Source organism: Strix aluco, chromosome 1, assembly GCF_031877795.1.
Source record: "Strix aluco isolate bStrAlu1 chromosome 1, bStrAlu1.hap1, whole genome shotgun sequence".
NCBI classification, from domain to species: Eukaryota; Metazoa; Chordata; class Aves; order Strigiformes; family Strigidae; genus Strix; species Strix aluco.
In genome coordinates this window covers 40,189,661-40,206,997 of record NC_133931.1, presented here as the reverse complement: position 1 = coordinate 40,206,997, position 17,337 = coordinate 40,189,661, and the positions used below count along the sequence as shown (strand labels likewise).

Below are 17,337 nucleotides of genomic sequence, written 5' to 3'. Positions count from 1 at the left end.
ATATATTTAGAAAATAGCTCAGTATATCATCTCTGTTAATTATCACAGCTAGAATCTTAAGCTACTGTACTATTTTTTACAGCTTTCATTTGAACTATTTTTCATAAATTTCCTCTTAATAAAAAAAAAAAAAAGGAAAATAAGATTATCAGATTATATTTTATCCTCTTACCACATCTTATACCTCTAGGGATCAAAACATCTTACAGACATGTATGTGCTGTATCAAAAGTCTGAAGTAAGTGTATTGACAACTGTTATACACAAAGTTTAAGCAAAACCACAAACAGAATCAACTTTCAGGACTTTAATCTTACACCATCACCCACATGCATATGCTGCTCATGCTCAATTTCACTCCTTAATTTTGTTTTCTTTAAAATAATACTGCAGTATAACAATAATAAAATCTTCAACTGTAACTTCAAATTTTGTTCTGAATCTTGTGTAATTTTATTGTGCAATTAATATTTCAATATACTAAGCAATATTATTTGTCTAGTAAAAGTAGAAATTATTCCTTTCCCATATAAACTTGAAAGCAATTATAGATTCAATAACATACTGAAATATCTCTGCAGAAATGTTTTGTAACTCTGTTTATTCTACAAGACTGCTGGATAAATCGCTCCTTGGTGCTAAAAATACAGAAGCTATAAGAGCAAACACAGGAGCTTGCTTACAGAAGTATCATGTACTTGAAAAGTGTTTGAAGAAAATAATAGTTACAAAAATACATAAGCTGTTCTCTAATCAAGTTCAACCAGAATACAGTAGTAGTAGTAGCATATCACTTCTTAAAATGTGATTGGAATCAAACCCATTAGTGGTGGCCTAATTCATTACCAGAAGGCTTGAAAAACTCAGAAAAATCAGGACACAGTTATCTAAAAAGTGACAATGAATCAAGTTTTCAGACCTAAAGATAGCTAAAAAATAAATAAATAAAGGAAAGAAGAAAGCAGAATGAATTGTCACAGGATCAATAAACAAAAGTGTTGCATTGTTTTGGTTGGATATACACTAAAGTCTCATAAATAAATGTAACACTGAAGTTGGTTTGAGTGTTCATGTATGAAAGAGTTTTCTTGGTCTACTTAGGGGAAAAAAGTTTAGCAGGGAATAATTTACATTTATCTGATAAATTCCTATGACAATACATTCTATCAATGCTCCTCTTGGTTGTTTTAGTGAAACAGAAATATCTTCCTGTGAGTTTCCACTACATGTGTCCAGATAATCCTCTTAATATTGCTTTAAACTTGCATTTGATACACGATATTACACTTTCATCCCCACATCAATAAAATAGCATTTTAATATAAGGAAACAAAGAAAGGAAAAAAACCCCACAGAATAAGAGTATGCTTGAAGTAACTGGCATCAGTTTGACATTTTCAATACACATTGTTAACCAGGCATATTAACATATGTACATATTTGAGTTTCACAGCAGACATTTTTGCTTTGTGTTTACAATGCCAGCACACGCTTAACAGTTTTCAAAAAATTATTATATATAGCCTTTGTTCACACTTATTTCCAGAAAACCTTATCTTCTTATTGCCGTATTTACCACATTCATATAAATATGCTGAATTTCTCATTCTTGAGGTCTGTTCCTCATTAGCAGAACCAGAACTCTCTTTATTTCTTTTCTTTCTTGTCTTCCTTGGATGGGTTTTTAACTATCTTTTTTGTTTCTTTGTCTTTTCCCACCTGAATAGTACCATCCTTTTCACTGGCTGATTTTTTTGTAGTCTCCTTGGATTTTACATTTTTAGCTAGGCCTTTTTCCTTTTCCTTTCCTCTGTCTCTTTTAGCCTTGTCAGAATCTTTCTTTAATTTATTCGTATCAACAGCTTTCTTGTCCTTTCGATCAGTAGCATCTTTTCCTTTCCTGGCTTTCTTTTTTTCTTCCTCATCTTTGATTTCCTCCTTCTTGGATTCCTGCTTCTCCCTTAATTTCTTGAGCGGTTCTTTAATAGCTTCTTTTACTTTTTAGTTTTTCATTTAAAAAAGAGGAAATGTTCAATAAGAGAACCATTCTTGGATCAGAAAACATCTTATGAACAACTATCTAAAAGCCTTGATCGAATTCTTCCTTAATATTTGTTAGATGCCAATTTAAACTTGTATGATTAACTATATAAGCTTTAAGCAATTTAAACAAATTAGTTTCAAATTTTAGCAATATCTCACACCATGCAGCCAGCCAATAACCTTAGCTTTCTGCACCGGCATCCGAATAAAGCATTAATCTAGTGAAAACCATGCCTCTGTTATCTTACTGTTAACTAACTTCTGCAGAATGGTAAAACCAGTTTTGTCTGTGAGCATGAAAATCATAGTGAATTTTGAATCTTTGACAATGGTATGACAACTGTAGGATCTATAAATATCAAGAGCACCTCCAAAAGAAATTTTTTTCACAATTTTCTCAACTTTCTACAACTACAAATGAAAGTGTTATAACAATACTAATGTATATTACAACATTTTACTGACATTACCTCAGATTAAGCCAAGACTTAAAAATATATCTGAAGTATATATTTTACAAAAATAAGAAATAAGTACACAATAATTAAGAAGAAACAGCAATGTCCTAGTGAATTAAAAAAACTCCAAAAAAGTTAACTTGGTTTGACCATATTCAGTGAAAACAAAGTAACAATTGTAAATTAATTCCTAAATCTTTGCTTTTCCATATGTAGCATTATTAGCAACACTTTTTTGTTTGTTTTATTTTTTGAATTGTCTCTCTTGCACTTATTTTCTCTATTTCAATTCACATTTGGCTGTGACATGGTATCTAGATAACACATCAGAAGAACAGTCAGAACAGCATCCTTGAAATTTAAATGTTCAGTATTTACTTCCACTTTGCCCACAGTTTTGAAAAAAATTGTCAATACCAGCAGTATTCTCCAGAATAAGGAATTTTTAACTCAATAAAATTTAGAAATTTTTCCATTAAATCTCTGTATGCAATATTTGTATTTAATTTTAATATTAATACTCCCACATTATTAAAAAAGCAATAAATATTTTATATATAAAATACAACAGCTCTATTTTTATTTAAACTTTTGAGAGAAACTGCAGTCTGTTGAGGTAAAAAGCAGGCACGCAACATTTGTCCTGTAACATCTGCCTCTTGCTGTGTAACATTTCTGTGGAGTGAACAATTCAATCACACAGCTTAGTCTAAAAGGAGTAACATCACATTTCCTTCCAACTCTTTTTTGGGATAAAGTACTTGAAATATATCATACCATTTCTTCATTCTCATATCAAACATTGAAAAATAATCCAAAGCTCAGGAATGAATTGTTAAATGCCATTTATTACATTCTTGGAAACACACAATTTGCAACCAAGTCATACCAAGCACAATGTGGAACAAATTCTAAAAATTTCAACTTGCATGCAAGATGCTAAGTCACATTCATATAAGCATGAGAGCTTCCCTCAGCAAATGCACTTTTTTCCTAATAATAGTTTGTATTACAAACAGCATGAATTTTTCACATACTGCTAGAAAAAACACATTAAAGTCTAAGTGTCCTTAATGCAACAGAGACTTCTTTACACAGCACAATGCTGTGTGCAGATAACTAAGAACATATAAAAAGTTAAGCACCTGAAGTACATCTGGTACTTTGGTGTTTTGATGAGGCTAATTAGCTTTTTTAGTCTCTCTGTTGCACTCAACACATTCAGACCATTATGTCCTGTTTATACAGCAACGCAATTATAAATAAATATATGGCATAAATCGGTTGCAAGCTATCCTAGTATAAGCTTTTGGAAAATTTATAAGTATCATCACTGCAATCAATCCTGCAGATAATATTAAAGGGGAAGTTATTAACTTTATCTAAATTTCTCCTCCCATAAGAAGGAAATAGATAAAAGTATTGGAAGTACAGACTTAAGCAGAAATTAAGATGCTCAAGTTCAATTACGATATAGTAATCGTATCATGAATTCATGAAAGACATGAAAGATAACTAAAGGAGGATTTCACACAGAGCAAAATCTGCATATACACAAGAACATTTTTTAAACATGCAGAATATGAAGTTATCATAAACTACTTACAATCCAAACAAGACAACTGTTGTAAAAATTTGCACAAACAAAATATAATCTCTAGTTAGGAAAGCACTCACATTGCCATTAAATCACAATCTGTAGCAAAAAAAATCTTACTGAAAAATGGGGAGGATAATAGTTTGCTGCACCATTAGACAACACTTAGCCAACACAGCTAGTATTAGTAAACATTATTATAACCTGCAATCTGTATTTGCAATGCGCATGCATTTCAGACATCACTATCTGCGTAAAGTTCCACAAGAAAAAGAACATTAAAAATACCTTTGACTTTAGTTTTTTTCTTGGCTACCCCTCCTGGCTCCTCACCTGATTTGTTGCAAAATGGAAACAGGTTATGAACATATCTGTGATGTTCAACAAACATGACATAAAATTTTCCAATCTGCCATGCTATGTAAAAAGTTATCTTTACATAGTACACTGCAATGCTATGGAGAGATACCAAATACTAACTTGTAAAGAATAAAGCATCTTCAGTAGCAAGACCACCACAAGTACTGAGATGGAAGACTAATTAATCCAAGAAAAGTACATTACCAGATGCACACTACTTGAGATGCTTCTTAACTTCTTAGAGCTAGTTCAGCTCTCTCCAGACAGTGTGATGCCACATAATTATGACCAACATCCCAATTGATTTCTCTGCTAGGTACTGTGTCAGTTCTCTCAAACCCACTAACTCATTTTTCAATACAATTTTATAAATATTTAATAAACATATTAACGCAAAAGATCTTCAAGTACATATGTACTGTAGGTTATATTAATGGAGTATTTTCTTACAATGAATTACAATTTATGTTTCTTTATCCAATAGAAAATATATTTTGGCAAAGGTATTGCTCATCTTCCAAAAAGCAGTTGTCATTTCAGTTCAGTTAAAATACTGCTTTACTTTAGATTATTTAAGACTGCTAAGACTTTTATTAAAAAAAAACCACCTTATTCTCCAAAGTCAGGTGCTGTCCTCTTTCCACACTGTAGCTAAACTTCATTTAGCATCTTGATTGTGCTTTATACCTAGTTCCACAAGACGCATGAAGGCAAAATCCTTCCCCAAAATACAGATAATAGTTAGCTTCATGTTTCTAATACCATAAAAAGAGATTGGATTATCACCATCATGCTGCTGTGGCATAAGACCTAAACCCCATAAACACAACTATCTTAACAAGTCATGTGCACTGCTACCCAAAATCCAACTAGAAAGTTAAGAAAAGTTATGGTAAATATATTTTTAGAACTCATAATCTTATTAAACTTGAAGAGATATTCCCATGTCTCAACATTAGGCTTCTCAATCAGACATATAAAGCATCTACACTGGACATCTGAACATCAAGCTTAGGTTTCCAGAAAACAGTAACTACCCAAACTGCATCAATATATCTCAACATTTATTCTTAAAAAACAAAACCCTCATATTCTACACTAAAAAAAAAGTTCACAGATTTAAAGAATGCAGCCATTGAAGTTATTGTAATCAACTTTCATCTAATTTCTATTTTACATGTTTTCAAAATATCAAACATTGACATTATGGCCAAAATTTCTTAAAAATAGGTTAGCCAGGTAGAAATACAATTTTTAGATCAATTTCCTTACAAACCTGGGATATGAAAGCCTCTTTACACTCTTCTCTCACAGATTACCATCATTGCTGAAGTCCAGAGTTCTAACTTGACTATATTCATTATTCAATCTTATTACTTCTAAGCAGTTTGTGGAAGAATAAGTAAACGATTTTCTCATATAAAAGGAAGAATAGACTTCAACTTTGTTACACCACAGCACAAATAAAAATATAAATAATAAAAGGTACTCAAAGTTGCACAAAGCCATATTGAAATTTCCAGCTCCTCCCCTCTTTTCATAGTAAATGTTACTGGATATTTTAAGAAATACTCTTAAAAGCTTGCTTTGACAGGGAAAACAGAAAATTTTACAAAGATCTGTATACACGAAAATTATCATACAGATATTTGAAATTATTTTTAAATAGAAATATATGCACTACATGGAAAGATTACACAATAGCTTGTTCACTGATTATTGATATTTTGCTTGTTAAATATTCAGGCAAGCAGTAATTTGTTTCAAACTGCTTTTATACAATGAAAAGTGTAAGATTCTCAGCAAATTATCAATGCATGACAATTCTGTAAATCATGTTTAGTCCACTACAAAAAGGACATTGAATTACTCAAGTGTGTCCAAAGAAGGGCAACAAAGCTGGTGAAGGGTCTGGAGAACAGATCTTACGAGGAACAGCTGAGGGAACTGGGGTTGTTTAGTCTGGAGAAGAGGAGGCTGAGGGGAGACCTCATCGTCCTCTACAACTACCTGAAAGGAGGTTGCAGAGAGCTGGGGATGAGTCTCTTTAACCAAGTAACAAGCGATAGGACAAGAGGTAATGGCCTCAAGTTGCTCCAGGGAAGGTTTAGACTGGATATCAGGAAGTATTTCTTTACAGAACGGGTTGTTAGGCGTTGGAATGGGCTGCCCAGGGAGGTGGTGGAGTCCCCATCCCTGGAGGTGTTGACATAGTGCTTAGGGATATGGTGTAGTTGAGAATGGTCAGTGTTAGGTTAATGGTTGACTGGATGATCTTCAAGGTCTTTTCCAACCTTGATGATTCGGTGATTCTGTAACATATTATGAATAGACCCATTTACAGGAAAAGTATGTAGAATAATATATTTCAAAATCTTAATATTATGTAATAATCACAAGACAGAAATCCTGCTGCATCTTGATTTCCATCTGGAATGGGTTCCCCCAATGGCTACAGCACAGGGAGGTCTCATTTATGAACCCCAAATAGGCTGAAGCAAGACACGGGTGCAAAAGACTTTACTTTTCCAAGATAGCAATGTCCTGGAGCACGTGATAAAATCTGCCATCTAAGTAAACTCATTGGCAAAGACTTAGGCTCTTACAGCCTTGGGGAACACAAACCTACGTCCAGAATTTTATGAATCATGGAACTAAACTTGTGGACTCTTATTCTAAGTTCCAATTCAAGTGTCTTTGCACTCTTTTTGAGCTAGTTTTTAAGTTCATTCTTTTTTCCACTCAGTCCTGAAACATAAATGTCCAGTGCTGGCAATACAAAAATAAATACAGAATTTATAACCACATATGTGGTTATAGTGGAATGTCAGACATGGCTACTATTGGAGTCAGTGAATTAAAAAGTAGACTTCAAAGTTAACATAGACAGATAGGTTTCCAATATTTGCCAAAGAAATGCTTTACATAGTCATACTAAAAATTAATTATTTATGTCCAAGTGGTTATTTTTACATAATGCTTAATGGTAGATAACTTAGTATCTTAACTGATTCTTTGAAACTTAGAATATTACAGAGCATTTTAACTCTGTTACAAGATCCAGTTGTTTCCTCTATTCTTCCTCATAAAAATCTTCAACCTCCACAAAAAGAACCTCCAAGTGAGAACACAGCTTTAGAATTTCAGCATGAAAAGAAAAATATATGAATACTATTTTTATTCAGAAAGATAAGCATTGGCAAAAAACATAATAGATGACACAAAGCATTCAGTCTTTCTAAGCAGTTCCACAGATGCTGACAGATAACATTCTCATATTTAACAATATATTGAGAAAACTGACATTTATTTTTGCACATGCAAATTTTGCATTATTCATTTAGTAATACTGAAAACTTTAATAGACTTGCTATAGAAAAGGCTTTGCCACATGGAAAAATTCCTGTAAATCAATTTCACCACAACATCTACCTGCATAAACCCTTTTAACCTGCAGCATCATTAACAAATGCAAGCTAATTAAGATGGCTTATCCACTTACATGTGAGAGAGGAAGAGGCTACTTCGCATTTACCATAGAAAGCATATGGTCAAGGTTAGCACTAAGCAGCTGACAGAACTTGCTACCTTTCTGCAATTTGGGCCTGGGTAACAGAACAGAAAGTGTCAAGCTTTGAACATTAGGGCTTGTATTTAGACTTTTGCCTGAATTCACGAGGTCCCATCAAAAACCCCCTTCACCACACAGAAAGTTAACAAAAGATGGTAAAATTGCAGAACTAAAAAGAGAAATACAAGTCTATAAGCCAAAACAGTTAATCTTTTTTCTCTCCTTTTTGTTTTCCTTCTCCAGAACAACTGCAAGTCAGAAAAAGATATCACTGTTTGTGTATGCACTTGCACATAATTATTACTATTATTCTGCATTTATAATATGCTACATTGGATATACAAGGTCTGCTAAACAAAATAGCTTACTGACAGAAAGCTAGCACCTACTCACCTTAAACTGAACTCATTACCTGTATGCAGAGCACTGGGCATACCAAAGCCTGTAACCCTCCCAAACACAAGAGAGCTTTTCTAATTCATTAAACTAGCATTAAAAAAAAAAATAAAATACTCTCAATATATTCTCAGTAAGTTGCTTTAATATCTCTTGCTTATTTAACTGCCTAATTTTAGAGGAAAAATCCAAATCAGAGACATGGGCCAGAAAGCATTTTCTTTTCTGAAGTCACAGATGCATATGTTGCATCTTGTATGCGAAGATGTAAGAAACGAACAAGCAAGTCTTGCCTTTATGCTGAGGAATTCATCCTAACTGACTATTAGGAAGACAATATTTAATGTATTTCATGCTGCTGTGCCATCATTATGATAGCTGCTTAACTGATGCCAACTGAATAGGGAAAATAGTATGCATCTATCCAAAATGACTGAACTGTACATAATGGCTTTCCCCCAGCTCTCAAATACTAATCAAATCACGTTTACAATATAGGTGGGTTTTTTCCCCCCATCTGACCATGAAATGAAATGAAAATCCTTCCAACGCTTCAATGCATTCTTCTTCCACCCCTCGATCCAATTGTAATCTGTATGAATAACTGTCATAAAAATTCAATTTCTTCTAAGGACAGTCAACTGAGACTAACTAATAATGCAAAATTACCATAAAATGAAACCTACAGATGGTAAGCCTTATTCACTGACCTTGAAACAAATTTCAAGAGTGAAAGATTGAACACGCTCTCAAAAAAGCTCACCAGGGGAAGTATTAGCAAAAAGTTGTTGCAATATGAATTTCAACAGATAAGCAAACAATTTTCTGTTTATTCTCTTCAATTCTAAGTTATTCTGTATATTATGAATGTTGTGATTTCCACCCCCCCCCCCCCCCCCCAAACACTGTCTTACTTCCAAATTAAATATTGTTGAAGGTGGTCACAGAAATCTGGGGTTCAAACCTTCCATAAGTTCTCAGCCATGACACATATATGGGTATTAAGGGTTTTTTCCTTACAATTTCTTTACATTAGTAACACAATAAAGCAAGCAAGAGCTTATGATACAAAGGTTAATGTAGTGTGAAGGTTGTAAACTTCGGCTGAAGACTGGCAGTTAAAATATCAAACATCTACCAACATGAGAAAACAGAAAAGCAAAACATTCCACATATTTCCACTGGCCAATCTGGAAGACTATAATTTTAGTCACAAACATTTACTTCTGAAGCTCTGTAAAATTTAATATAAATTACCTGTAAGGAATATGAAGGGAGCTAATGAAAGCTCCATGTCCAATTTAACATAAAATCACTAAATTTTCATTCTTTACTAGCTACAAAACCTAGCAAGTTCCTATCACTTAAATAATGTATTTTCCTCATTAAAAACACTGCTACTAATTTGCTCCTATTTTAAATTCTCGAAACAAAAACAGTAGGTAGAAATCAGCAGCTTTGTCTTCTAAAATAATTATTGTAAAATAATATCAGAAGCCAAAGCTGCTACAGCTTTCTACCTACAGTTTAAAACCACTTTAAAAGTTTTCTGGATTTTTTTTAAAACATTAATATACTGACTGTATTTTATATAATTGATAGTCACCAAAAATCAAACTAAAAGTTTAGGTTTCAATTTCCTCAACTAATTTCAAACACTTTGTGTGGACTTAGAAGCAAGAGTTGATACACAGTTCAGTTTTCCTTGTTTATTTGCACATCATACTCAGTTCAACCTTTTTGCTATTAAAATGCTTTTTTTATTAAAAAAAAAAAGACACCATGCTGATATAACTGAAGACTCATCTAAATCTTATTACCACCCTTACTAGTCAAGTCCTGCTTGCAATCACAATTAATGCCATACATCAAAATCAAACTCTGCTACCCCTAACTCTAGGAGAGCTTTGATAGCTCTGCTCACCACTGGTGAGGGTTTAATTGTTAACTCAACAGGAACGCCACCAGGCAAGACTGAACACTTCCGAAAAAAAACCCCTACATTCCAGAAACTAAACACTCTAGCAAGTAAGTCACTGTTAGCATTTCCCCTATGTCTTCCCCCACCACCCCTTTTTCTCCTCCCACAAATTCCTTATTCCCACTGTAATTATTTTTGAGAGAACTTACACACTTAATAAAATCAACAAGGTTGATTTTATCAAATCAGAACTTTCTTGGCCTGCATTTCATCTTCCTAGCCCAAGTGAAATTAATTTACTCTTTACTGATGTGACCATTACCCGTTTCAGTGCCTGCAGCTTTCTCATGGTTCAAGCAAAATATCTATCTCTATTTCACTTTAAACTTCATCAGATTATCAGTGTGTATTTTAACTATTTGGTATAAATTTCATGATACAGAATTCTCATAATAGATGTTTTCCTCCTCTTTTTGGCTATCTAGTTCCATTGCTGAACCATCTACAACAGAATTCAATGTTCCAGGACAATTTTTCTAATTCATACTGACAGATACTATCTCACAATAGTGAGGAAACTCATTTCTAATTCAGATCTGCTTCTAAAATTAAAAGAGAAAAAAACACTAAACAAAACAAACCAAGCTTGTTCATTTCTTATGTCTCAAATACTTTGGAAGTTTCTTCCACTTGCTAAGAAACTTCTCAGTAATATTCCACAGATACTCTAGCATTCATTTTCATAATGTATGGGGTTTTTTTATTTTCTTTGCCTTATACTTCATATATCTCATCCTAAAAACCATTAAATTCATGTGTTATTAACCTTCTTATGTACTAATCCTCAAATATTTGGAAGAAAATGTTACTAATGTTCTTGTTGCTCTATTCCATTTGTAAATCTTAAGCAGCAGTATTAACACTTCACAAGTTTGGTTTTTTTTTAAAAAAAAACCCACTTCGCTTGCTTAACATTAACATTTTTTCTTTTTTATTACTTTTTAAAGATTGAGTAGAACCCTGAGTCGGACGATTTAAGGAAAGCTTTTTTGAAACAGGCATGTTAAATTGCTTTAAAACTGCCACGCCAAAGCAATTGAAAATTCATTTAGTTTAAAAGCAGGTTAAATTTCAGCCTGCATCCACTAGTGTTAAAACTTGAGTATAAACATTATATGGGAAACCGATACAAACTTAAGGTATCACAATAAACAATTTCATATAGTTTTAATAATAATCTGATTGAGTACACTATTCATGTATTAAAATGACAGCTCAGTTTCAGCTTTTAGTACCTGCTACAAACTGCAGAACACAATTACAACTCCCCTTTCTCTACCAATAACTTTATGATAGCAGGCAGAATTCATGTACATGAAACATATTTTTGGAATAACTGTTGTAATCCTTTTCCTGTGAAACTGGTTTATAATTTGCAAAACTGCATTAAGTTCTTGAATTTAGCAAGGAATAGAAGACATTAAATTCTAATTTCCAATTAGTCTTTAATATATTCAGTATTACATTAGAAGTACATAATCACAGCTTCCCACTTCCATGAAAGGCCCACCTTAAAAAACCTCAAACAAATTTAGAACAGCTCTTGTGGTGTGATTGTTATATCAAAAAAAATGACTGAAAACTTAGTTTGAAAACAGACATCAGTGGGAATAAACCATATAATGACATCATATCTTCTGAATACAACAGATGTTAGCTAACTTAGAAATAAATGTTTCTGTAAAATTTTCAAGCACTTTCAAATGAGGTGCTTTTATTTGAACAGATAAAAAAAAAAAAATCTATCTGAGAAATCAGTGAATCACAAAATAAATTATTTATTAAAATTATATTCCACAGAAGAACTATTGTCATGTCTATATTAAGGATTAACATATAAGTATGTATTTACATAATGCAGTCATGCTAGAATACAATCAAGGCTGTTACAAAATGCTTCAGTTAATGTTTGCTAGAAAGACAAATGTTATAGTGTTAACAGTAGAGGTTATTACACTTAGCTTTGTAAGTTTTGTGCACAAAATGCACAAATTGAAGCACATACAGAAACCAATTACACGACCGCAGATACATGTTTTATTCTACATATTTACACAACTGTGTGGTATTTGTCATCCTGTCACAAAAATGGAAAAGTCATTGAAAGGCTTTCAACTAGTGAACTACATTGCATGACTGACTTAAGTTCAATCTTTATAGCGTCCATTTGGGAGTTTCCCCTCAATGCCATAAATTCCTGTTATGATTTCATGGACATTTTCGAAAGCCAATCAAATTAGTCTCTCAGTCACTGGTTCTGTAAATCCAAAATAACACAAGTCTTTTTTCCCTGAACCCCTTCATTCTGTGACGTACCATCAACATCATCTGCAGCTTCGCTCTCTTCTTCTTCTAGTATTTCAAAAGGAGTCAATACATCATAGAGAAATGAGAGAAAGCCATAAAACCAATCAGAGCTTTCCTCTGCTAAAATATTAAGGACTTCCTCAAGGGAATCAATATTTTCATTATTGCCATCTTTGGTCAGGCCTACACAAGAATAGAGGAAAGAGAGAGAAAGAAAGAGAAAGAGGGGGAAGGAAAAAAAAAGAGACAGAAGTTAGGTGGAAAGAGGAAACTGTAAAAGGAGGATCTGTGAAAGACATCTCATGTCACAGACAGCAGTCTTTACAGGAATGCTAATTAGGAAATAAAAAGATGTTAAGAAAGTTGAGTCTTTCAAAGTACAGACTATAATTTGGACAATAAGCATGCACAGTATTATGCCAAAATCTTAAAAAAAGGTGGTAGTTTTGATTTCCCTTCTTCCCAGTTCTAAAACCAAATCCATTTATATTCAGTTGTCTTGTCACAGCATTTACCTTTAGACAGTTTTTTTTAACAGTAATCCTCCACTACTTAAAAATCATCCAATTTGCCTTTTTTTTTTTTTTAAACCACCATGTTCAAATTTGAGAGCTTGCAACTGATAGCTGAGAATAACATTTAAAAGCAAACAGTATTTAAACAAACTTGTCATAGATATACTGCTAAGGATAACATTTATTCTACCATGCAGAATTCTGATTTTGCTTAGAAGTGAGGACTCTAATTGCTGGGGGGGGTGGGGTTATTTTGCAGTTTGTTTGCTTGTTTGGGTTCTTTTGACATGGTTCTCAATAATTTTTTTCTATGATATGTATTCTACATGAGACACTTCATCCTCAGGAATTAATTCCAAACCTGAGGATACACAGAACACTAGATAAAATGAATAGGTAGCCAATATAAAGGGTGCTTGTATTGTTACATAGAAAATCTAAAGCAGACTAAAGACAGCTACAGTAGAGAGAGCCAGAGCAGTGAAGAGCTCATCACTTCTAAACTCTCTGAAACCAGGAGTTGCTATCTTGGGCTACAAGACCCACTGATCTAACTGGCGATTGTAAAATACAAAGAAGCCATGCTTAATGCTCTCTGGTTTTCCTCCTGGGTTTTTTTGTTTGATTTTTGTTTTGTTTTGTTTGTAATTAAAATCCACTTTTACAGTTATTACTAAATAACATTTCAACTTTTCCATTTGGAAAAAGTACAACAGAATGACCAAGCAATGACAAATGTCAATTATTGGTAAGCTTTAAAGCAGGAGAGGGAGGAATTTCCCCCACTTCTAACCAGAACAAACCTTCGTGTTGAAAGAAGAAGCAGAAAAGTGGGCTAAGGGTGAAGACAGACTGTTGAGACATAAAATTAAGTGAACATGTTGCACATGCAGACTACAAAGCAATATTAGGTGCAGGTTAATGAAACATTCAAGATAAAGGAGTTCATGGCAGAGACATTGAACACATTTCAACACGTTTTTCTTACAGGACATAGTGAAAGTATCACTGATAATTCTGAGGAAACTTCCAAGTCCATGATGTTCCACATCCTTGTACCTGGATGTCCAGAACCTCTACTTGAGTGACCAGCCATTCTCTTTAATTTTTCACTGGATAGCCCAAAGGTTTAAAAATGACAGATTGAATCCAGGAGGCAATCAAGGTATTATAAATATCCCTCTCCAACTTCTTCCATGGCTTAGTTCTATAAAAATTAAATTTTATAGACTTAACTTTATGCACGATAGTCAGTCATCTAATTTGTTTTCAAAATTTGGACCAAGCAAGATGTAAAGACATAAACCAAAGTAAGAATATTTACTGAAGAATGAAATCTCAATTTAAGAATAGAAACATAAATCTAAAAAACCCCCAAAACCCTCTTAAGTTATAAACACAGAATTATAATTATTTGTACCATTCTATTCTGCCAGAATCTGGCATTAAAAAAAAACCACAATCAAACCACCACTCACAAAAGACCCCAGGCTTTAGACAGCATTTCTGTAAGCACATGAAGAACCATATATATGCCCCTGTTTTTGCACTAAGTCAAGAATAAGACTCTTGGGCAATTATTTTTATAAAATATAACATGGAGTACAGCAGGATATTTTCTTTTTAAAAGATTAGGACACCAGAGGGAACCACAGAAACTGGAAGAATACATCTTACAGTCTTTACCATAAAAACCACCACACAACAAAACCCCAAATCTTTTCTTCACAATTCTTTACAAAATCTATCCAAGATTAATATAACGGCTTTTGAATCTAAGGGTAAAAAAAAAAAGACACTTCAGCCTGAGTTTCAGAAAGTAACACGTTATTACATATATTTACCTCTTTTAAAATAAAAAAACCTAAACTAATTAATACTCAAATTATTTTTGGTCTTCATTCATCCCCATAATCAAAAAGAACTGCTTTTCAAAGTAAAATCCACATACTGATAAGCACACATAAGCGTGGTAAGAAGTATCTGAAAATGGTGACAAAAATGGAACTGCCCAATCAGGCAGCCATACCACGCTAAACCAGTGATTCACAGGAAATAACTACTTTATTTCAAGAGAAGTCTAAACATTACAATTTAAATCAGCGATCAAGGGAGTCAAAATCTTTATCTATTCCACAGTGTTACCACAACCAAAGGGGCGAAGGGCTTGCCTACATTTATTCAACAAGACAAAGCCTTTCTTACCCTGCAAACATCTCTTTTATAAGAATGAGCATATGCAAGAATATTTGAAGGTGCTACAGTAGAATGTGAGAAAAAGAGAGAAGAGTATGAAACTTATCCTAAGCAGCTGAACTGTACAAAAGCATTCCTCTAGCTCCTATTATCTCACCCCAGATTTTCCGAAAATGCAATCATTGTCAAACTACTCGCAAACATCTTTTTCTACTGTAGGCAAACCAGGGGGGGAAAAAGTTCATTCACAGAAACTTGGATTCTAATGCTTACTACCCCTTGTTTACTGACAAAAGAGGTTAGCTGTTTTTCCATTTTCTGCATAGTCAGACTACTCTAAACTAAATGCACATGAACAATATATTGCTGACTTTCTGTAGCTGCAGTTCCAAGATGGTACTAACTACTGCAGCCATTTAAGTGGCATTTCTCAAGGTATCGTTGCTTGTTAAAAAGGACTGAAGTATAACAAATGGCTTGGCTCCAAAGATTTTATTATAACAGTCATTGGTACTCCTTACACATGCATTTTTTTTTTGGCAATACTACTACAACCACTGTTCCTCTGTACTAAAGCAAGTACAGAGGTATAACACTCCTCCTAAGTAGAACAACTTCCTTCAAAGAACAATCAGAGTGAAGTGGACAAAAAGTGGGAAGAGAATTACTGATAACAGCAGCCTTCAAAGGAGCAGATTAAGAAGCCTCTCTTCCCATTACCAAAAGGAATTCAGTAAACAGAACATCACAAATACCTGTGAAAAAGAAAGCATCTGCAAGGTAACTGTAGTCTAAGTTCAACAAGTTTGCATTTCCACCCTGGATAATTTTTTTAGAAATGGATACAAAACTAACTCAATAAATATTTGGGGTTGATTGGTTGGCTGGGTTTTAGGTGGGTTCCCCCCCCCGCCCCTTACCTGGGGCATGGGGGGGTGGGCAAGGACCACACTTCTTGCACACTGTTTTTAAAATTGCACGAATACCTCAAGAGAACTTAATCAACAAACTTCCTTTGATTTCAACAAATAAAAAGAACAGACCCTATCATACCTTATACATACAAGAAATAAAATAATAAATGTTAATTCTTCTATTTAGGTGTGCCCAAGTAGTACAGAAAACTACTAAGTTATCAGCTACTAAACCATTCTTTGAAATACAAAATAAACTCATGCTGGTAGAAGTATTTTTTTAAATTAAATTAACTTAAAATACATTTATCATTATTAAGCAAATGAAATCTTTAAATTTGTAGCAAAAACTAAAGATTATGGAAGTGGACAACATTAAACCACTGTACATGCCACAATTTCAATATACAGTAGTTTAGTAATAGCTAAAGAACAGAAAAGAAAAAAGCATATGACTTTCTAGTGTTAAACATCAAACAGTAGTATCTCCTTTTTAAGTCAATATTAAACTAGCAGAGAAACCACTTGCTATTATGGTAGTCTGACCCAGAGAAAAATCCCAGAAAGTAACAACTATTCAAACACAGCATACATGGAAACAAAATCTTCAGAAATAAAAGATAAAAGGAGCTATGCATTCAGTATTTAGAAAGTTACCCTAATGCAGTTGAATATAAGCTTACTAAACGGTTTTCTTTACTACAAAGACTTAGTTCTGGAAGACAAATTCCTCAAGAGGGAAATCTAGTCTTCTAGTTTCTGCATCAATGAAATAATTTCAGTCTGTATAGTGGTGTTCATTTTTTAGTGCATTTTAAATGTAGAATACAAGCAAACACAATAATTTACTGGGAATTTCAGTTAATAATATGTGCTAGTTAGTAGAAAAATATATTTTATTTTCACAATTTTTATCATTGTCATGTAACTTTTCAAAATTTACCATTTATCATTGTATTGCAGAAAATAAACTTAAATGAGGTTAAATCATATTTCTAA

General features: G+C 33.2%; 1 protein-coding gene across 8 annotated transcripts in view; it reads right to left on the bottom strand.

The window, feature by feature from the left end:
* ASPH (aspartate beta-hydroxylase) overlaps window positions 1-17,337 on the bottom strand; it is a 115,660-nt gene that overhangs the window by 76,717 nt on the left and 21,606 nt on the right. Inside the window, exon 5 of one of the 8 annotated variants that reach the window (XM_074818479.1) lies at window positions 11,315-12,896. The exons of the other annotated variants lie outside the window; for them this stretch is intronic. Coding sequence (XP_074674580.1) covers window positions 12,655-12,896 — 242 coding nt within the window. The 3' untranslated portion in view covers window positions 11,315-12,654. Of the gene's footprint in view, window positions 1-11,314; window positions 12,897-17,337 lie in introns of those variants that run through there. 8 annotated transcript variants of the gene reach the window in all.